Consider the following 22,816-nt stretch of genomic DNA (forward strand, 5'->3'; position numbering starts at 1 on the left):
TAGGGAAGATGCAGGCTACTGTATTTAGACATTTAGTTGTACGAGATATATAATTTGTTTGCTTTGTGTATCACAATTTTGTCGATTTGTTGGATGAACATAATACAAATAAAACGATGCTGCATTGTTATTATGTTATTGTTTGTATGTTGCTTCGAAAGTAAATCATTTACCATGGTTTATGAAGGCTTGTAAAAAAACAAAAATTTTTAAGCTTGTTGTCCTTTGGGTCAATTTTCTCGCTTTTCATATGTTTTGTTTAAGTCTATCAATTAAACCCCATTATTGTATAGCATAATGAGGTCTGAAAATTTTCATTTTCATGCAAAATTCTATATTTTAGGAGAATTCTATAAGGACGTTGCTATATTTATGCTTACTAATCAAATATTTTTTTTATTTTTTGTAAGTATATCCTCTTAAATATAGAAAACTACATGAATACTCTTGCAAAGTTATTATTTACTTATACACGCATAAAATACTTATTTTTCATGTATATTCTTCTTCTTTTTTGTGCATATGTACCCATACCATCAGCATCGTTAAAAAATAAGCGGTTTAAAATTAAAATAATTGAAATAATCTTCACCGATAGATATGCAAAAAGAAAAGTTTATAAGTGCATACATATAAATATTAACTTTGTGAAGATACTTATGCAATTTCATATATTTAGAAGTACACTTAAAATGAGCAAAACCCATCTAAGACTTGTCCAATCTTTCATGACTTTATTGAATTGGCAAGTCAAAAAAAAAAAAGCCAAGTTGCATTGTCATTTTTTCTTTAGTTAAGATCTTATCTCGATTAAATTAGAATATTAGATAACTATTTTAGCAATATCATTCTTCTATTTGATTTTGAGGTAATTATTATTATTGAATTTATGGTATCTATGTATTCTTCATTATTTTTAAAAGATCAAAATATACTGAATTTAAATTAATTATAACATTTTATTTTTAGAAAGAAGAAACCAATTTGATGGATTGAGTTCCAATGGCTTAATTCTATAAATACTATCAAGCATGTATTGCTATCGCCACTTGTGATTATAATACCACAAAACAACTTGTTTAAACTCTAATATACGAAGCCAAGAAAATAATCTAACTGTTTTGAGCCCATGGATACATTGCCTATGCTTATATCTCCATTGTTAACTGATATCTTGTAAAAATATAGTTAAACAAAGTTCATATAACAAAAAAAAAATAGTTGCTATACCACAAAAAGTAATGTATTGACATACTTTTAGGTAACCCACATTGATCTAATATTACTTAATCCAAGCTCATGTTTATCATAAAAGAGGCTTATGTGTGTTTCGAATCCAAATGCTCTTGGTCCCACATAATTACATGCATCGCACGTATATTTTACTACAAAGCAAGATACAGGGTCACTCATCAACTTCTGAGCTGAGAGAAGAGAGCCGCCGAGCCGGCGCCCCTCCAACTGAGGGAAGACGGGGCCCTCCCTCCCACGAGGATGAACAGGAGAAAAGCCTCCGGCCCGTGCAACGTCGTTTAAGGTGGCCACGCTTGGGATCCGAGCCCGTTTTGGGAAAAAAACAAAGATAATCTCTCTCTCTCTCTCTCCCCCCATGCAAACTCGACAATGGTGGCTTACAGCCTGGCGGGCCAAGAATGGCCTTGCGTTGCCGAGCCTCACCTCATTTCCTTCCCACAATGCCCCTTCTTCCCAAAATAACCTCCTCATCCCACAGCTTCCTACACGACACGTGTCCTCAAGGGTGAAGTGACTTGGAGTACTGAGGAGCTGAACAAAATGGAGATCATTCACTCTCCCAAGTTGAGCAAAGAAGATACGTCTCTCTATGTTTGTGGCCATGGCACTACCATGGTTTTAACCACCCTTGAGGGGCACTAGTGTCCTCTTGGCCCTATAAATACTACCTCGAGACCCTCACCACACTAAAACGCCTAAACCCCCTCCCTCCCTCCCTCTCTCTCCTTGCCACCCCCTACAAGCTCCAATCTTACAATCAAAAGGCAAAGGCTCCTTTCTTGGTCTAAAGGGACTAGTCTAGTACTAGTGACCGAGGGTAGAGAGAAGACTATTAGTTCTCAAGCCCGAAAGAGGATAGAACCAAAGGAAAGTTTGAAGCTTTCCTGCAGTGAATATGACCAAGGCCATCCCAAGCCAAGTGGAAGAAGAGCTCTCCTATCTCATGAACTTTGGTGCGTGCTCCCAAAGGACAGAAGGTTAGTCCACTTTTAGTTTCCATTATTGAGCTTTTCTTTGTGACCATACATTTTTGAACATGCAATGAGTAATTGAATGTTAGGAGTAAGTTTGTGGTCCATCATCAGCATAATCATATAGCGCAGTTTTAAGCTTAGAAAAGATTGTGTGGATTAAACAGAAAATGTCATAGAAAGATATAGTTCTTGTGGTGAAACAAATTTATTGTTACAAATGGAGATATATATATCGACGATAAAAATGATCCAAGTGGAGACTTTAGTTCTAACCAAATGTAAGAAAACAAGTTTTAGTATATCTCTTTAATCAGTTCTGAATGGGAGTCTTGCTTGTTAATAGAGAGTTCTTGATGATATTATAGGATCGTCTTTTCTTTCGATTTGCTCTCCTTTGTTGGTTGACCCTTCTTTCTAGTTTTTGCTGTTTATAGTCTTTTTCCTTTTTTATAGTTTTTCTTCAGGTGAGTTTTGTCCAGCCATCAGGTGGAGTTTTGTGCAGCTTCTCTTAGCTGCTCTTCCTCCTTCCCCTCACCCCCTTCCCTCTTCTTTTGTCTTTGTTTATTAGTTCTTATCCCATTTCATACATCATTAAAATATAAGGTGGATTTCCATGCTTTCACACACGTACACACACACACACACACACACAGAGAGAGCTTGCGGTTTAATGAATCCTTCAAAGATATAAATGGACATCCACGTAACGCAACTATAATGGCTTCGTTTTAATCAGATTAGCTTTGAGTGCGGGAGAAGTTTCATTAGTGTTTAGTGTTATTCCATAATATATATATATATAAGAATATATATCTTTAGTGCTGCGAGCTAGGGCTAGCTTGAGCCATCTTGTAAAGAGCTAAGCGTGGTATTCCTTGTTATATATGCTCAGGGGAGACAAGAACGCGTCGAAGGAGGAGGAAGCCGAAGCTGGATGGTGCAGGAGAAGAGGCGAAGAAGAGGAGGCTAACTGATGCGCAGGTTAAGTTCTTGGAGATGAGCTTCGGAAAGGAGAGAAAATTGGAGTCAGGGAGGAAGGTGCACCTCGCCAGTGAGCTCGGCCTCGACCCGAAGCAGGTCGCCGTTTGGTTTCAGAATCGAAGGGCAAGGCACAAGAGCAAGCAGATCGAGCAGGAGTACCTCAAGCTCAAGTCGGCCCACGATGCCATCATCGTCGAGAAATGCCACCTCGAGAACGAGGTCTGCATGCATGCTTCACTCTACCATGATACCGGAGCTGGTTTAGTTAGTATATCCGAGGATCCTATCATGGATAGATGCCATTTCAGATAAGATAACCAAGTGTTTTTGTTGGTAGGTTCTGAAACTGAAGAAGAAGCTTTCGGAGGCTGAGGAGTCTGTAAGGAAGCTCTCCGGAGCAGCGAATGGAGCTTCTGGCGGTGGTGGAGGCGGCAGCGGCGGCGGCGGAGGCAGCAGCGGCGGCGAGAGTGGTGGCAGCCCCACGTCGTCCTTCTCGACGGTCACTTACCATCCTCTGGTTGGAGAATTTGGAGTGGATGGAGAAGTTGACCTCATGTACATACCAGAGTATAACTTTAATAACTACATGGACTGGGGTAATCTGTATGGAATATTGTAAAATACCATTATTAGTGCTGTCATGATTTATGTGATTTATCCATGTAAATGATGTCACCTTACCTAGTTATAGTATTTTCCCTAATATAATCCATCTCGAGTCATGGAGCTTGTAATTAGTGGAAGTAAGTTTCTAGTTTAATGTAATTGTTTGCTCCTAATGTAACTTTAGTTGTAGTATTTAGAAAATGATTTAAAAGAAAAAAAGTATTGTATATAGTTGTTTACCCTTGCTCTCGAATTTGGAAATTCGAAGCTGGCAGCTTATGAGACCGAAGCTCTGTGTAATCCTCCACTGGCCATGTTTTAAATCCGCAAGACCAAGTAGGTTGTTTGTCTTGTAATGCCATTGCTTCCAAGCTGCAGCTCATATTAAGAAAGCTGGGTGCGTTTTTTCCTGGCATTGCTCTAATCAACTTTCAAATCAAACTAATGATATCCAAATTAGCCACTTAACATGTTACCAACATGGGTAACATCAGTTCTAATGGAACCATCTCCATCTATCAAATTTAGCTTGGTGATGTCCTGATTTGACCTGCTGAGGGACAAAAGAGATGCTTGAGGTCATTATGAAATGCCAAGAATCTCCAAGGAGAGAGATTGAAAGAGACCATGGTACAATCAAAAGCTGGCCGATGGATGCTGCTTTCTTCTAACAAGCAACAACACACAAGTCATGGTGTCCATCAATGAGGTGACATGTATCCATGTCCTGCTCTATCATTACTCTCTTTTGTTCTTTTCCTAAGCCATCCCCCCTACTATTTTCCACCTATTCTCCTACCCTCCAAACTACCATAGTCCTTCCTCCGTGCAGATCTGTGAACGAAGGGCCACATGCTCTGCATCGCATTGTGGACATCATACACTCAAGTCTTCTTTTAGTTCCATTCTTTTTTTATCTTTACTCCCCTTGGAAGGAACGAGGGATCTCAAAGCTCACCCTTATCCAGACCCACCTTTAGAAGGCATGAGGGACTACTAAATTCACCATATCCAACCTCCACTTTGGCCAAGACAGCTCACACCAGTGCATGCACAATGCAAAATGTAAACTGTAATTCAAATTACAATGCTGGATATTCACAAATGCATGCACAATGCAAAATTGAAAGGGTAATTCGAATCACAAGACAGAGCTCATCAAATTAATAGAATCCGAGGAAAAAATTATAAATAGTAGTTCATACCATACAGCCGGTATCCGTCCCTGGTACGATGACATCAGAGCATCTCAGAGAGTTAAATACATCAGTAGAACACCGAGCTACAGAAGGACAACACAAGAGAGATCACCAAGCATTAGTATTTCAGGGAAATGGGAACAACAGTTATGTCATATATGGGTTACCACCCCTGCCATGACAAAATGACAGCATTGCAAAAGAAAAATCATCAGACAAATACAGAGCTACGGAAGACAGTCGCCACTCAGTACACCAGCCTAAACAACAAAATCACACAAAAACTAAAATACTGTCCATGTGAAACATCAAACAACATTTTGCCATAGCTCTTCCCAGTGGCAATTTTTCTGGAAATCTTGTTTCGTATTGCCATAATTTCATACTAGAGCTCACAAACTCATCAAAGCTTTTCTACTGGAAAAAGGTGTCTGATACACATTCGGTGATTGTTGTTGGAAACAATCAGCAACATGGAACTTCTGTTACCTCTGCTTCAACAGGATGGCGCCAGACCTTTTAAACTCCCATGGGGGAAGGCACCCTTTTAGGGGAGAGGGCAAGAAAAGAGAGGATGCTGACAACTGCCTCTGACACATAGAGATTGAAGATAGGCAACTGAAGGCACTTCTCAGCCTCGTTTTCTCGCCATCCACGGCTTGGGAATCTGGATCATGACGAACAGCAGAAATCTTAAGGGCCCCAGGCAGTAAGCAGTTGCAGAGGGCGCCTGCAGAAGAAAGAGCATAGTTATATCGATGTATAATGGAAGGCAATAAACGAATGATAGGTTCCAGGATAAATGGAAATGATACCAAAAACATGTAGTGGCATGATTGATATGCTGCCCAGTGGTTGCTAATCACAGAGTTGAAAACTAAGACTATGCAAGAAAAGCTGCTTTCACACTTTGATTATCTTATCAATTTAGAGGAAGAAATTATATGATCAAATTTCCTAGCTTCATCTGACCAAGTTGCAGCCAATTGTTATTTGTATGCTTTACAACCATTCATCATGTTATTGACAAAGGCTACTAATTTAGATGAAGTGAAAAGATGCCTAGGGTGTTGCTTCATTGCCACGTCTTTGAAGCTATGGCAGTATTCCTTATCCAATATACTGAAGTCTATTTAGAATCATGGGGCACAAGATACCCATAAATCCTTATAGAAATTTGTTGCACCTTTTGGAGACTTGAAAAGAAGACCATATGCCTCAGGTTTAATACACACACTGTCCCTTTCATTTTAGTCATTGCTAAGAAGCCTGTTGAATACTCTTTAGATGATCATTATATCTAGAACAAGATGTGGTGCAATGATTGGCCCGGCCGAGCTCTATTTAGTAGATATTCTTCCTTGATTAAATAATTAATGTAATGAATTTCCCAAAAATGACCAAGGAATCATATGTCAGAACGTTTACATGGATGCTTGTGAATTTTAGGGGTATCCAAGAAATCATATTTTGATTTATGTTCAAATTTCATGCATGAAGATACTCTTCTCATGTAATACAAAATTGTGAATTAAATGACAATCAGCTTTCACGTCTCATCCTATCATTAAAGGATTACTTAACTACAGCAGTTGCTGCTTGATAATCAGAAAATATTTTCAGACTTTTCTCCCTATAAAAGCCCAATTAGTGTATGAATGTCTCAGCCACTTCAACTTGCATGTAGTCTTCTATTCTGGTTTGGTACTTGATCTTGTTTCACATTTCTGTAGGTGATAAGAATCCCTCCAATATATGTATATATATATATATAGTCAATCTGTGGATGAACTAACCCAGTCTAGATAAAAATCTCTCAATTTCAAAATGACAATTTCTCTTTGCCATGGAACCCTAGCCTAGAGTACTTTTGACTATCTCCATAATACAACACAGATTCCATGGAGGTTACTAGAAGAACTCAAGAACTGACCGACCACAATCATGTCAATGGTAAAAGCTGGATGAATAATAGTCAAATAGATAAGTGTCCTTACTAGCCTCCAATATATTCTCAAATCTTAAGATATTTTCTCATTGAGCAAATTACAGTTATGGAAGTGTCTGGTTTCAGCATCTCAGTTTCAGCTAGAGAACCAGTCACGCACTTCTCCCTTCAGGAAAGGCTTACATCAGTTTTCCCATGGGCAACTTCAGTGTTAAAGAAATGGTATGGCTGAGTAGGCTCGTTTTCTTCAGAAAGTCGTCTGACATGATCCTTTACTACACTAATTCAAAGTTCATAAGTCCAGTAACATTAGCATCATTGATAGACACCACCATGGAATGCCGTACCAGCCCGTACCGGCCGGTACGTACCGGTCCGGTCCTAGACCGGTACCGGAACGGCAAAAAAACCGGTATTTCCCGGTTTTTATCCGAACCGGCCGGTACGGGCCCGTACCGGCCGGTTCGCACCGGTACGATTTTTGAAACCACCGCGTACCGTACCGGTACCGGCCGGTACGTACCGGACCGTACCGTACCGGTCCGGCCGGCCACCGGTACGCCGACCGGTACCGGTACGGCGGACCTTGGACACCACCAATATAAAAGGACATAAAAATTTATTTCAAGCAAAAAACTATCAACATGACTCTCTTAAAACCCACGAGGCCCACATAGATCCTCTAAACTCATAAAACCAAATGCAAAAGCCAAGAGTTTGTTGAGGAAGGGAAACATCTGAAACTCCAGCTAATGAGAGTGTTGAAGACAAAGTAACTTAAATATGCTACTTATTTTGTGCTAAAATATCTTGAGCTCTAAACAATTGCTTCTTGGCATATAATTTCTGGATCCATTCTATATAAATGAGGACCCGTGCAAACATGTGTTTAGTCTCGCATCGGCTATGCACTGGATAGTTATTGAGTACTTATACAGGGCCAAGAAACCTAAAATAATACCCGTGCAAACATGTGTTTAGTCACAGCAGCATGAGCCTATTCAGGTTGATCATAGGCTGATTGTGGTGTTTGTGATTGAATTTGAATGAATTTGGACCTTTTAGCTTGGCAAGGAAGCCAGAGCTTAATCGGGAGGAGTATGCGAGGACCCATGCAAGCATATATTTAGTCTCACATCATATATGCATTGAATAGATCTTGGATACTTATACAGGATCAAGGAGCTGAAATAATACCTTCTAGCTAGTATTTGGGTAAGGTCCTAGGTTATTATAATGCCGTGAAAATATTTGTTAGTTGCTGGCTGCACCCTCAAAGAGATACTTTGGGAGGATAAGAATGAGCTCCAAAACCAAGTTCTAGGACACAATTTTTCAAAGCTTCGGAAAATAAGCCCACCCAAATTTACTAAATAACAACCAGCAAAATCGTCAAAAGGAGATCAAAAGATTCATGTCATTTTCCCTTCTTACAACATTTAAGGAGTTCAATCTGTAGTTGATAATTCTTAAACTTAAGAAATGACAATTATTTTTATATGAGATAGACATTCTTTATGCAATGGCATTTATTTTTAAAAGTGAAAATGATTGATGCCTACTTTTATGATGAATTCATAAAAAGAGAATTTTTATACTGTCCCTCAACCTTTTTTTCTTTTCAAATCAGTTGAATCTTGCCCATAACCTAGGTGAATTCCAAAACTTATATTCGTTACTATGTAACACGAGCAGCGTTCATCAATATACCTCTTTGGTTGCAAAAATACATCATGTACAAATTTTAAATTACTAGAGTATTTAAGGCAAGGAACTTTGCTAGCAATGAATTAAGATCAATAACTGTGAAAGAGAAGCACAACTATTTGCATTTGAAAAAGTAAGGGACTCATTTGGTATTGCTTTTATTCTGTTTTCATTTTCAAAAGACCAAGAAGAAAAATAAGCTAGAGTGAACAAATTCTGTGACGAAACCCTTTCATTTTTTTGAAATTGTTTCTAAAATATTTAGAATATTTGGTAGCAAAAGAATTATTGCTTTTGAAAAAGAGTGAAAACTAAAAGCAAGCCATAGCAGAAGTTTTGTTCAAATACTATCTTCAACGTCAATCTTCAGGCAGTATTTCACTAATTGGTAGATAAACAAAAACTAGAATGATGCCAAACAGGCCTTAAGAAGTGGCTTTTTCAGGTTGGAGATGGGACCTTCATTTATCTTGCGCATGCAACACTCAGCAATTGGCATAGATATAATTGAGTTCAGATCATTCATGACACAATGCTGATTGCAACATAATGTCTTATGGAACAAGGCAAGGTTTTTATTTGTTATTCTTCATCACATATCACTATCAGCTACAACTGATATGAGACTGAAAGTGCTGGATATTTAGAGCTGCAAACCAGTTCTCCCTTCTCACCACGTGAAAATATTTGTCATCTTCCTAGTACCAGCGGAATGTGAACTCAAGAGCTTCTACATATTCTATGTTATATAGAGATGTAAGATATATAATGCGACCAGTCACAAGCTGATCTTGAAAGACCTTCAGTTTAGCCCATCTTATAAGAACTGAAGTCTACTCCAACCATATATTCTGCACAAATACTAATAGGTTTTATATTTTGATAAGTCCAAGAAGCCACTTTAACAACAGAAGTTTGCATTGAGTGTTGCATTTAGAAGGTTGGTTGATTTTGGTAAGATGAAAAAGCAGCTTTACAAACTGAAGGAAAGCCATATTTAGTTTTTAAAGGAGAACCCGTCGAGCCACATTAGAAAGAAATAATAGCTAGGAAAATTTAACAACTATATCCAATAAGTCAGTTGCTTGAGATTCTTGTTAGTTTTTTGGTCCTAAGTGGATAAGCAAGTCATAAATCTTAAAGAAAGAATCCCCACAAAACAGAGAAGCTGTTCAGGGGCAAAAGCAAAACAAAGACCTCAATAAAAAAAATCCACTCTGATAAACCTGGATGATAAGTAATTATCAAAATCATCCCTTCTTGAAGAAGAAACTATAAGACATGGTGGCTGATCATCCATACATCATTTAAACTAGAACATTAAGCACTTGGATAAGTGTTTGATCTCTGGAAAGGCTGGCAGTGGGCTGTTATTTTGGCTAGATACTTGAGAAAAGGTTTTTGCATGCGTATAAAAAGTACATAGTAATTCTGAGCGATGAGGAAAAACCAACCTCATTGCTCCATGCCCCCCCCCCCCAAAAAAAAAGCACAAAAAAACAAAAAAAACAAAAAAGGAAAAATCAAATATCAACGATACTTGGGAGCACATGGTGGGAAATGGCTAGTGTTGGTTGGCCAATGAACAATAAGCCCTGCAGCAACATTCCATTAACAGGAATTAAGTGTCAAAGACAAGTGAATTAGTAAGGACAGTATAAATCTATGCATAAGGTGATTCTGAGACATCACTAAAGCAACCAACAATAATCCCAGATGCACAAGAGGCATGTTTGAAGTGTAGAATTACTAATACTAAAAAAGCCCACGACATAAGAACATATTCATAATTCACCTAAACTATATAATGCATGATGTAGATTAAAATAAGCATACCTATCCTGGCAAGTCTGTTCACCCATTTTGGAATTTTGTTACCAGTCAACTTATAACAAACATCCTTGCAAAAATGGTTGCAGTTCTTAACAATCAAATGGTACGTATCTCCATGGTAGTTTACAGAATGAAGCTCCATAAACTCTCTAACCTGCATCGGGTCTAAGCAGGTTGTACCCATGAATATTGATTTTCTAAACCTGAAGCCTGGGCATTGCCGAGGCTCAACTTCAAAGACCCCACTTGTTGGATAGTCATGTGCCCCGAATGCATATTCCACACCATAAACTGCAAGTACATTAATAGAGCATTAAAAATGTAAAATATTCTTTGTCAGATGAAAATGAATTTAATCATGTTGGTGGGAAAAAAATTCTAAGATATGAACAAATTTACAGAGATGAGAGTTAAATAAGTAACATAGGCACCTTTTTGCAGATTGTCATAACCGGTTAATCATAACAGAAGATCAAAATCATGAAATATGTACATCTTTTATTGAATGTAAAATGTTGAAAGAATTTAGTGATAATTCTGCATAATTTCATGGTTTATTTTAATATTACAATTAGAATCCAACAGATTAGCATTTAATCTGTCCCATTATATCTTTTGCTTCTGCAAAAAATCACATGTTTGCCTGAAACCTACTTTCTATTACAACAAGAATCCAAGAGCTATGCATTTTGAACTGACTTCCAAGAAACCTACTTCTATTAATTCTTTAGACATGTTGAAACAAATGGATCCTAAATGTATTTAACATATCTAAAGCATATGCTGGAATAAATCACATTTTTGCTTGATGTGCATTCGACTTCCCCTAAACTGGGGGACACTAAGCCTGATTGGTGTCCTTGCTTGGAAAATGAGGATAGAGTTTCTCTACCTTTTTCTTAGTTTTGGAATTCTTCATGTAATAGTTACTTCTCCTTTGCAATTATTTGCTTGGGTGTTCATGTTGCTTTGCTTGCAGCTGCTATTTTCTCTTTCAATATTGTGGAAAAATAAATATGTATTCACGCAAATCATACATGCACCTGCATGCAGTCAGGGATTTACTGTGGAAGACTGAATAATCTGCCAATTAGAACTTTCATATGCTTCGGAATTGCTTTAACAATTGGAATGAAGCCCACTCTACAAACTTAAAGTTCCCTTCTTTTTTACTTCAAATAAATTCAACAGCATGATCCTTTTCCTTCACAAAAAAAGTAAGAGAATTTCTATGATTTGAGCAATTAGAAACCAAATGAACATCCAACTTAACTTGTTCTGAAGGTTTGCCTGAACTAACCTTAACACTTAGTACATTAGAAATACCAATTAACACAACTCCAATAAGAATTTTCCTAGGACTTCTTTATAGTAAGGAAAATAAAAAATCGAACTTGCTAAGTAAAGAGAACACCTTGTCAAACTATGACTACTAAACAAATTCCAATCAGCTTCAATAGACCATCTTAAGTGAAAATCCTAAAAATATTTCAATTCAGCATTATCCTACATGAACCAAGACTACAAGCTTTTTGATATGATGGTTGTCTCTAGACTTGTGCAAATCAGCTTGGCCCAGGCAGTTCGGCCCAATTTTTGCTGGGCTTGGGCCAAGATTTCGGCCTGAGCCGAGTCGGGCTTTCGTTTTCTAGGCCCGACTAAAATCAGCCAAGCTCGGGCTTGCCAGATTTTAGCCCAGCCCAACCTGAAAAATTTAACATATATATTAAAATCATATTTAAAATATTATATTTTTAAAGAAATTGAACATAGACAAAAATAGGAATGAAGAGGGGATGGTAGAGAAACCTAAAATCTCTTCTAGGAAGCAAAAGTACTTCAAATCACATGCTATGTGCATACCTTGCACACATACTCGTATCGGATACTAATACTCATTAAATACTTCTCGGTTACATGTTCGATACATGTGTTAAGTATCTTTACAAAATAAAAAAGATAGTCCGGATCAAGATCTGCTGTACCGGTCCGTACCAGCCGGTACAGGCCGGTACGTACCGGTCCGGCCTAAGACCGGTACCGGATCAGCGTGGAATCCGGTACCGGTAGTTTATTGTTGAAGGACCGGTACGGAACCGGTTCGTACCGGTCCGGGCCGCCACCGGTATGCTGACCGGTGCCAGTACGGCGGACCTTGGTCCGGATACTTCCCAAACACTTTAGATACTTCCCCCACACCTCCAAAAATGAGGGAGAGGCTCAATTTTGTAGTCTATTGATATTACAATTAAAATATAAAGTATGGATGGTCTATGGAATAATAATAACTAACGATGAGTTTCTAAAAGTTAATATGTATTTATGTATACTTATATATATATATATATATATATATATATATATATATATTGATGTATTTTAGCAGTACCTTATCCTACTTTTCAAGATTTGCCATACTGGCATATCCATATTGTGTCGTATCCATATTCCATATCCAGGTCCGTGCTTCATAAATCTCTCCCTTCTCTTTCCCGCTGCCCCCTCTTCTCCGCCTCCATCTGCAGTCCCCCTCCATCCGCTCCCTCCCTCTCTATTGCCCCCTTCCACTATGCCCACCCTCCTCTCTCTCTCTTTCCCTCCTCCAACTATCCTCCTCTCTTTATTCCTTACTCCTCCCCTCTCTTCCCCTTCCACCAGTTCGATGGGGATGGGTCGATTTGATCAGATTGTTGGGCAGCCAAGCATGAGACAGCCATTCCTACCGAGCTAGTTGGGTCAGGCTCAGGTCCAAAAATTTACTATTTTGCCAAGCTAGACTCTAGTTTTTAAGCACAAGGTCAACCTAAGCTAGGCTCAAATTTGATAACTTTATCTTGATATCAAAACCTAGCCTCACCTGAAACTGGCCCAGCTTGGCAGATGCTCAAGCCTAGGCTGCCTAGTTAAGTCAACTGTGAAAACAACATAGTAATTTAATACTTACAAGATCACCACCTTGTCAATTGGCTGGCCCATCTACCACAACTAATTGGAGAGAATCGCTATAGAGAATTTAAAAGCTATACAAACCTACGGTCCCCAATTAGTCTTAAATTAGCAACTCATTCAAGTTTCCATCTTCTAACCACTATGATCTCATATATTTGATACTTAGAATAGATGTCCCATGTGACGTTGGCTCATTATTTGGTTATGGTGACTAGGGCTCAAAAGGGTGTCCAAGTCCTTTTTTTTCTTTTGCTAAAAAGGGTGTCCAAGTCTTTTTTTTTTCTTTTGCTAAAAAGGGTGTCCAAGTCTTTAAAGTAGGGCTTCTGAAGGAATGTAATGCCACAGTAGAGAATTAAATTAGTGAGTCCATATTGTTGATTTACATTATTTTCAACTTACTGCTACTGGATAAAGATTCACCCCTTCGAAAATATTTCGAACATTTTGGAGGGTTTATAGATTATTTATGTCATTTCCACAAGACAGGTGAGAGATTTTCTTTTCTTTTAAAGGTTCTTGACTTCCCCAGTACTAAGAAATTCATCAATAGCTCCTCTCAAATTCTGAGGATCAATTAGTTGAGCTTTTCTATAGAAGTAGAGAAGACGAAGTCAAGAAATTCGTTATGTAAATAATCTCATCACATGGCTTAAATAAGGGAATACCTTAAATAAAGGCATGTTTGGTTGCACGTAAGTGGATGGATGGGAACTCACTTTGCCAAAGTGACTTCGGTGACCCAGGCTTTTGAGCATTGTTCCTCTCATATTGGGAACTCACTTCAGGTTACTTTAGGCCAATTCGAGATAATCAAACACCCGAAAGTGACTTCCTATATACCCAAGTGACTTCGTGTGCCTACTTATGGGCAAACAAACACACTCTAAGCAACAAATTTGCAAGCTAAATGGAAAGTCATAAGTAGTGGAAGAAGATAGAGAAGAACAAAAAAGACTAAATATTTTCCAATTTAAGGATATGGTCATTCAAGAAATTTTAGAGCTTATTCTTAGAATCGCAGACTTTCAAAACCGAGAGTGATCCACCTTGCCTGAGTTTGCCTTCATCTCAAGAATTGTTGAACTTAGTCATCTTGCTGATCTGAATTTAATGTCGAAGAAAGGTACTGAAATTTTTTAACTCCACAAGAGACCAAATGTGCCAACAAGGTTGGTAGCAATGTTTGAGATATTGAGGACCATTACCCTATTGACCAAGGATGGGTATGACATGTCATATTGAGGATCATAACAACTAAGAAAATTGATAGGCATACACAGATAAGCTCCAAACAGCATTTTTATGGCTGTTTTGACCCATGATCTGCCGTACCGGTCCGTACCGGCCGGTACGGCCGGCTTGGGACCGGTACCGGATCAGCGTGGAATCCGGTACCGGTGGTTTATTGTTGGAGAATCGGTACGGGACCGGTTCGGACCGGTACGAGATCAGTACGGGACCGGTTCGGACCGGTACGAGATCAGTACGGGACCGATTCGTACCGGTCCGGGCCGCCACCGGTACGCCGACCGGTACCAGTACGGCGGACCTTGTTTTGACCTCTAGGTTTTTTTTAGCATTTTTTTCTAAATGATATAATTTTACAAGAAATAAGATAAGATAATCAAATTAGATGCTCAACTTAAGGTTTTCTGTGGGTAGTCAAAGTTATTAACATACATAATATGACATAACATCACAAAACTTGCAATCTAAATTAATTTTTAAAGATGTGTTAAATTTAGCAATTGAAATGCAAGTAACATCATTTAACAATAGTCGCATCTAAAACTTTCTAATGATCAATATTATAATCACAGATCAGTACTAGGCACTAACTTATTTGTCCATCTAATGATCAATTTTTTTATTTTCAAAAATTTTATAGCATGTCTTAAATTGCAAGTTTATTAAATGCACTTTCTTATAGCATTCAACTTATTTATTTTGATGCATCAATGTATCTTCTTTTTTGGTGATTTAACAATATTTTTAAAAATACATTTTTAATTAATTGAAAGCAGCTAACTAATTTAAAATTTATGATAGTTTTGAGCCCTGGCTTCGACAGAAGCTAAGCATGCCCAAATTGTACCAATTTGGATCAAATTTTGGGCATTTGAGCATTACTAGTGCAAGAATGATTGTAGATTTTTCTATCTTATATGGACCATATAGCGGCTTATTTTTCTTCTTTCCTTTTGTTTCCACCTTCAAAAACAAGAGAGAATCACCTTTAACCCACTTTTGGAGCAGTACCAAACAAGGTCTACTGTGCCGATACCGGGCACCGTACCGGTTGTCCGGCAGCACGAGTCGGTACATGCCAGGCCCGTACCGAGAGAGAAAATCTACCGGAGCCGGAGAAGAAGAGGAAGAGAGAGCGAGCGGGGGAGGGAGGGAGGGAGGAGTAGCGGCGGACACTGGCAGAGGCCGCAAAGGGGAGGTCGTGGCCGCAGAAAAAAATCGGAATTTTTAAGTGAAGTCGGCAAATTGCCTCGGCCTCCGCCGGCCCCCGCGGCGGCGTCTGCCATCGCTCCTTCTCTGTCACCCGCTCGCTCTCTCTTCTTTTCTGTCTTCGGCAGTGAACCGTATTCCATGTCGGAACTGTACCGATAAGCCATTGGTACGGCTCGGAACGGGCGGAACCATCCGAACGGTTCTGCATTCCTTGGTACTAAGGCATACCGCTTGGTTTGGGAGTGGTTCAAGCATGGTCTGCCGTACCGGTCGGTACGGGCCGGTACCGGATCCTACCGGTACGGTATAGCTACATATTTCGGTACCGGCCCGTACCGAACCGGTACCGGCCCAAACCGACCAGTCTGTACCGGCTCCAAATTTTTTTTGGTTTTTAGCCCCATCGGTACAGTACCGGTTCGGCTCGGTTTGGTTCGGCACCATACCGGTACCGATGCCCACCGGTACGTCGGTACAGTCGGTACTGTGTACCCGTTCAAGGTTGGTTTGGGATGAATCAACCTTGATCCACCCCCGAACCGCTTGATCTGCCCTTAGTTCGTGTGATTTGAAGGTGTTTTCAACAACTTTCTTTGCATCTGAATCGAGACCGCTTGTATTGAACCAAGCCTTTTTATATTGAGGAGGTTTGGGTATGGTACATATCAAGAGGTACATACTGAGCCACTTAGTATTTCATACCTCGGTTGTTCATCACCTAAAAATGTAGAAAGTCCAAGATTGGAAACTGAAACTTGCAACCTCTGCTATAAACCATAAAGTTATAAATACATAAAACAATATGCAGTTAACTGTCTAAAATCCAAACTTGGCCAAGGAAATTTTTTTACAAGACCAGCTAAGCTGAGGTTTGTGAACCTTAGGTTCAAAGACTTATGAGCACTAGAAACATCTAGTCAATTTGGGCTTAAAGTTGGTCAAAGGACTTAGTTGTTAAGCTTGTGGAAGTTCACCTATGGGTTGACAAGAGGCTCATGGAGCCGGCCATCCTCTAGTGATAAGTTAAAGCTTGTTCAAAGTCTTGTGCAAAGGGTCACAAGAGCCAAAGCTGATTGCTACTCATACAATATGTTGTGGGATTATAAGCTAATTCATTAATTGGTGCTTGCCATGTAAGGCCAAGATCAATTGCAAAGGTCCAGTAAACTGACTAATTAGTGCAAAGAGGGAAGCACTGGGTATTCTATGTGCCTCTGTGGGCCCTATGGCTCCCACAAAGCAATGCATGGTTTTGTAGAGGTTTTTAAGCTCTACTCCTTACGGGCGCATATTTTGACCGAAAAGGCCCTACAAGGGTTACTATTCATTATTCTGCATTTTATCTGACCTGCAACTTAACTCTGAAGAGACCTTAAATCCTTTATTTTACTGATATTGGTTTTATAAGGCAATAATTGGTAAAGAGAGGAACATGTGGTGATTGGTAGATTATTGTGAGCCTTACAGGTACAACAATTCTTCATTCATAGTTTCATGGCGCATTTGTTTGCTATTCACAGGCCCATCAATCCTCAGCTGAGCTGAAATGGATTGGGTGTCCCTGAAATATCAGTAAAAATTGACAAATTGATAAGATTCAACATGTCTATAAGAGTTCTACGGGGTCAGGTTCAAATTCACACCAACTTCTAAATTCAAACCAGGATATGATCGCCTGTGATGTGACACAAGCATGACCAGAACCATTTATGAGTATAGGATGGACATAAAAATGTTAGCATTCAATGAAACCTAACCCATCAAAATAATGTACCTATCCAACCTAATAATATAGAGGAATGATTTTAGTATTTTGCAATACAGTAATTTACTTTTGCAATTAGTTTTGCTGTGCATCATATATTTAAGAAGCTCTAACAACATAAATTTAAGTTCTCTCAGTCAATATCAGTGTATCCCAAGCTATTAGGGATTCTACCAAGTCATGTTTTTATGACTGGAATTTAAGAGATTTCAGCAATGTACATTGATCTTCTATGTTCAGTGTAACAACAAAATGAGAGGAGACCTTTAACAAAATTCTACAATTTCTTGGGGTTATTAATACTAAAATAAGCTGCCCAAGATTATTTGCATTCCAAGTCAAGACCCAAGAGGGATGCTCTTTGTTTTAGGTTCCTCTACTCTCTTGACCTAAATTTAGCATGGATCTCTCTCAACTTATCATCCTTTTTGAGAAAATATCTAGCAAAAAGATTCTTAAATAAGTTGCTAGTACATTCTCCCATTTTCATGATTTCTTGGTGAAATGGATCATATTGTTACTCATCACATCCAAGTGTAAACTACCATCTTTCAAGTCCTTGTATTAATCATACATCATTATCCATCAATCTCTGTCTTTGCTGATAGGTAATATAACAACTCAAGACCTCACCTAAAAAGACTAACGAGAAGGTATTATGTGGATTTATTAGCCATGTATAAGTGCCCAACATCTACTTAGTGTGCAGCCAATGTAAGACTAAACACACGTTCACAGGGGTCCTCACATGCTCTCTTTTTTTAAGCCATAGAATCCTCACTATGCTAGGGGTCCAAATCCATTCTAATCTAATCACAAGTACCATAAATCCAATTACAAACACTAGGATTAGCTTGTAATTAGCCCGTGTTGTAGTGTTGCCTAGTCCACATAAGTTGTGGCTCTACTTCGCTCTGATACCATTTGTAATAGCGCAGAACCTCATCTAAAAGGGTAGCCAGAAGATATTGTTTAGATTCCTTTGCCTTATATAAGTACCCAAGATCTATCCAGTGCTAGCCAATGTAGAACTAAACAGATGCCCACATGGGTCCTCGTATACTCTTCCCATTTAAGCCATTGCATCCTCATCACGCTAAGATATATGAAATATCTTAATTAGATTTTGGAGAGAGAGAGTATTAGTTAGATTTTTATTTGATATTGGATGTATATGAATCCTGTATTTTGGACATATATTTATGAAATGTTTGTTTATCTTTTTCTAATCTCCAGTTGTTACGTAATTGGTTTAGATCTATAGGCCTTGCATATGCTCTTGCGTCATACACTAGGAGCATGCGGCTGTGTCACAAGCCAAGCCCGAGCGGTGGGTTTGCAGCGTGATAGGTAATTTCCTCTTCATCCAAATATAGTCATATTCCTTAGCTTAGTGAAAGAATTTACAGTGATGACCACAAGATTTCTTAACGGGTGTCCAATGCTATTATCTCATCCATTGCTACATGTAAGTCATAATACAAGAAAGTATATGGTGTTCCTTTCATTGAGTAACCTTAAGAGTAAGGTGATTCATGAGCATGGCTAAGTAGTGTCATCCGTTATCCCTGAATCATGAAACACAGATCATAGTTCATGTCATGCACATGACTTTTCAACAAAGTCCACGGCCATGTGTAACTTTTCATGTTATAATTTAAACAAGCACAATGAATAAATAGATTTCTAGCATTAACAATTTCTTGGTAATTTAGTGGCATGTTCTGCAAGGTAACAAAATATTGGCAGCTTCATGTCAAGGATTAACAATATTTGATTGACTTATCAATCGTGATATGTCTATGAACATCTTTAGTTTGTAACTTTCCACGACATACTTGTTTGAATACTTGACCACTAATTTTATATTGTTGATCATTTTTTTATTTTCCTGTGATCACCAGGGCTTTCCTACAGCCAACAACATACTCACCTTCCTACTGATTAAAGAAAACAAAATAAGATCAGAATTAGAAAACTATCATAAATCTAAGATGCAGCAGCAAGCAAACATGTTAGGCTATTGTACGTGAAGAAAGTCACTGGCATCAGTTCAATAGTTTGTCAGAACAAACCTATTGCTGCTAAGCAACTCCAGTTTAGATTCGAGGTTTAAAAGTAAGATGTAAAAACATTTTCAGAAAACTCATATAATACACAATATGGTTGCACAAAGTCGTGTAGCTTTTTGTACAGCTAGCGAAACTCCTTGGTTGAAATCTGATGGATTTGTTGATTGAAAGGACAGAACATAATTTGATACATATAGACAACATTTTCTCCAAACAACTCATTCGAAGAGCAAATTGTTCAAAACTCATGCTACATATAAGTCTTTGATACAAACAGACAAGGTTAAGCCAATCATACCTTCAACCCCTGTGTGATAAATCCCAAGGCCTGCCCAATAAACATAGCCATTCATGGGCGTCAAATCATAGACATTCAGATAAACTGGTGCATTTCCTGGTGTTTGGCTGGCAGAGCGGACCTTGGGAAACAAACAGAAACGGGTGGCAGATTTCCTACCCAAGCGAAGGGGCATAATGGATTTCCAACACTTCTTTGACCTGAACTTCATGGTCCTTCAAGTGAAGAAAGAAAATAATCAATGTTCCGCACCTTTTCAGCATATACAATTAAGTCAGCAAAATCACAGCAAGAGACTGCAGAGGAAGACAAAGATGCAGTTTAGGAGTGAAAGAAGTTATGACCTTGCATCAGATCCCTAATTTCCAAAAAAAGAACCAGCGAGCTCACAACATCTTAACTAAGCCATCCTTTATTTGCGATCAGATAATTCTAATAAAACATTTTGGGAACATTTTCTTATTAAAATATAACATGGAGTAATATTGAAATGAATGAGCACAGTGACAATGAACAACACCGAGAACTACACACATCCAGGACAAAAACAGCTGAAAAAAGATAAAAAACAGCGGCATTGTGAGATCCACAAAAGCCTGAAATAGAATGAGCTGATGACACTGAACTTGTCGAAATAAATACAAAAGAACATGTCAGGACTAGCAAAGATAGTCAACCAAATTTCTTAGTCATAAAAACATCCATAAATCCATCATGAGATTGCAATGACCCGCTTAAATTCTGCCAACTAAATCAAAAAAAATAATCTTTTAAAAATTAGAAGAAACAATTCCCAAAATCAAACAAATCTGAAAAGTCAAGTAGAGAATTGTCGAATTTGATTCATTGTGGAAACGAGCTCGTAACCAGTTGCGACCAAAAATATTACAAGTGAAGCATATTTGGAGGGGGAAAAAAAATAAAAAGCACGTCTTTTTATTTTTGGAACGCCTACATCTCAAGAAGTGAGTAAACGAAGTACGTTACCAAGAGAAGGGGAAACCAGTTCTTGACAGGAAAAAAAAATCAAAAAATAAACAGAGATGCGAAGAAGAAATCTGTCTACATTTTTATAGAATGAGAGAAAGATCTCATCTTGTGCTACTTCCGCAGAATAATTCCCGGAATGTTGCAAGTCAAGAGAAATCTTGATACATTATACAAAGAAAACACAAAAATATAACCAAAATAGAGCTAGATTTGAAGCATACACCCATCAAACAAACTCATTCCCACATTTTTAGCAGATCCAGAGGATTTAAAAGTTATCAAGAACCAACAAAGAAGCCAAAAGGCCGAAATTTATAGAGAACAAAAAAAAACCAAAAAGAAAAAGAAATCTTAAAAGGACGCGGCATCAAATGGGGAAAAAGAAACAGCAGAAGCCACTTACCTGCTTGGGATGAAACCCAACTCAGCGTCTCAGAAGCCGACCTCCACCCACATGTGGAGCCGCCATTCCAGGACCCAGCAAGCACCAACACCAACCCCCTCCCCCCCAACTCCTGAGTCCTGTCGAAAATCTCCTAGCAGGAATAAACAAGAAAGGAAATGCGAGGAAAGAGAGTTGGGTTGAGGGATCTCTGAGAAAGATTTGGGGGGAAGAGCAAACCTCTTCTCTCTCTCTCTCTCTCTCTATCAATCAGAGAGGGCTGTGGCTTTCTCTTTCTACAGTACAAAGAACGGACAGGCTTTCTCAGAAGGCGCGCTTTTATTTTATTTTATGTTTAATGATTTCCAGGTGATAAAACTTCTAGTTCATTATTTTGATTTAATCATTAGTAAAACTTTCAAATGATGATTATATATCTTTTATGTAATGATTATTATGATAGCATGATATAAATTTTACATACAAATCTATTTAGATCAATTTTTCACAAAATGATATGTATTTAGAGATTTTTTGAAAAATCATTTAATAGTCTAAAAGAATATATATTTAATATTTTAAAAAAATAATAAAGCGATCGAGGAGCAAGATTATTCAAAAATTATAAAATATATATTATTTTGATAAAAGTCGCTGGGATTACAATCTCCGCTCGTATACCAAATTATTAGGTTGTCATTGAAAGCAATTATTGACAGGATTGCTATTTATTTTTAGGAAGACAATATTTCTAAAAACAAGCTCGGCCATCTTCGAAATATAACATCCCATTAATTGTGGCTAAAATAAATTTGATTCTCTTCCTATCATATAGCTATAATTATCTTTCAATATTATCATTATATATTTCGTATTATGAATATATAATTTTTCATAATTATTATATTTTTTATTCTTGGGATTTGATTTTTTGATGATTTGTTTATAAATATATAGCATTTATTTTAATGAATTTGGCGAGAGATTAACATCTGAAACAATTCCTTTCATAGCCGTTATTTGACTCGTCGAATGCGCTCATCAGTTTCTGCTGATGCGTTTATTTTGGCTCTAAGAGCCGCCCGTGACTTTCTTTTTCTGGCTCCACCTGGCTGAAAAGTAAAGGCACTCTTGCTTTCCGAGAGTCTACTAACAGTTTCGCAAGAATAGATAGAGCCAGCATTATTTTGTTAGAATATTGAACAATGTCTTGCATCCATCTCTCCCAAGAGCCAATGCTTTGAGAACCCCACACTGAAGTGGTCTGTTATTTGGAGGGTACTGCCAGAAGTGAGTACAGACAATACTTCAAAGTGAAAACTGGACTATTAAATAATGGAAGGGCATTATGAATCTTAGAACACAAGCACACAGATAGTAAATATTCATTCTGAATTA

At 38.1% G+C, this 22,816-nt stretch overlaps 2 protein-coding genes across 4 annotated transcripts; one reads left to right on the forward strand and one right to left on the reverse strand.

The window, feature by feature from the left end:
- Nucleotides 1-1,948: 1,948 nt before the first annotated feature.
- On the forward strand, nt 1,949-4,046 carry LOC103711309 (homeobox-leucine zipper protein HOX12-like). Its single transcript, XM_008797406.3, has 3 exons — nt 1,949-2,231; nt 3,121-3,428; nt 3,547-4,046. Exons 1-3 carry the CDS (start codon nt 2,150-2,152, stop codon nt 3,826-3,828), a joined length of 672 nt encoding a protein of 223 aa, XP_008795628.1. The 5' UTR covers nt 1,949-2,149; the 3' UTR covers nt 3,829-4,046.
- Nucleotides 4,047-5,087: 1,041 nt separating this feature from the next.
- On the reverse strand, nt 5,088-21,721 carry LOC103711308 (deSI-like protein At4g17486). Of its 3 annotated transcripts, none has more exons than XM_008797404.4 (4): nt 21,440-21,719; nt 20,047-20,261; nt 10,506-10,793; nt 5,088-5,744 (listed from the first exon to the last, which is right to left on the reverse strand). In XM_008797404.4, the coding sequence occupies exons 2-4, from the start codon at nt 20,255-20,257 to the stop codon at nt 5,500-5,502; spliced, it is 744 nt and encodes a 247-aa protein (XP_008795626.1). In that variant the 5' UTR covers nt 20,258-20,261; nt 21,440-21,719; the 3' UTR covers nt 5,088-5,499. The 3 variants fall into 3 exon arrangements, with proteins under 3 accessions (XP_008795626.1, XP_017699327.1, XP_008795627.1); XM_017843838.3 differs by having other exon boundaries at nt 5,276-5,744; nt 20,047-20,342; nt 21,440-21,721; XM_008797405.4 differs by lacking the exon at nt 21,440-21,719 and adding an exon at nt 21,258-21,340 and having other exon boundaries at nt 5,276-5,744.
- Between the last annotated feature and the right edge of the window lie 1,095 nt (nt 21,722-22,816).

This window comes from Phoenix dactylifera, unplaced genomic scaffold (genome assembly GCF_009389715.1).
Source record: "Phoenix dactylifera cultivar Barhee BC4 unplaced genomic scaffold, palm_55x_up_171113_PBpolish2nd_filt_p 000854F, whole genome shotgun sequence".
Lineage (NCBI taxonomy): Eukaryota > Viridiplantae > Streptophyta > Magnoliopsida > Arecales > Arecaceae > Phoenix > Phoenix dactylifera.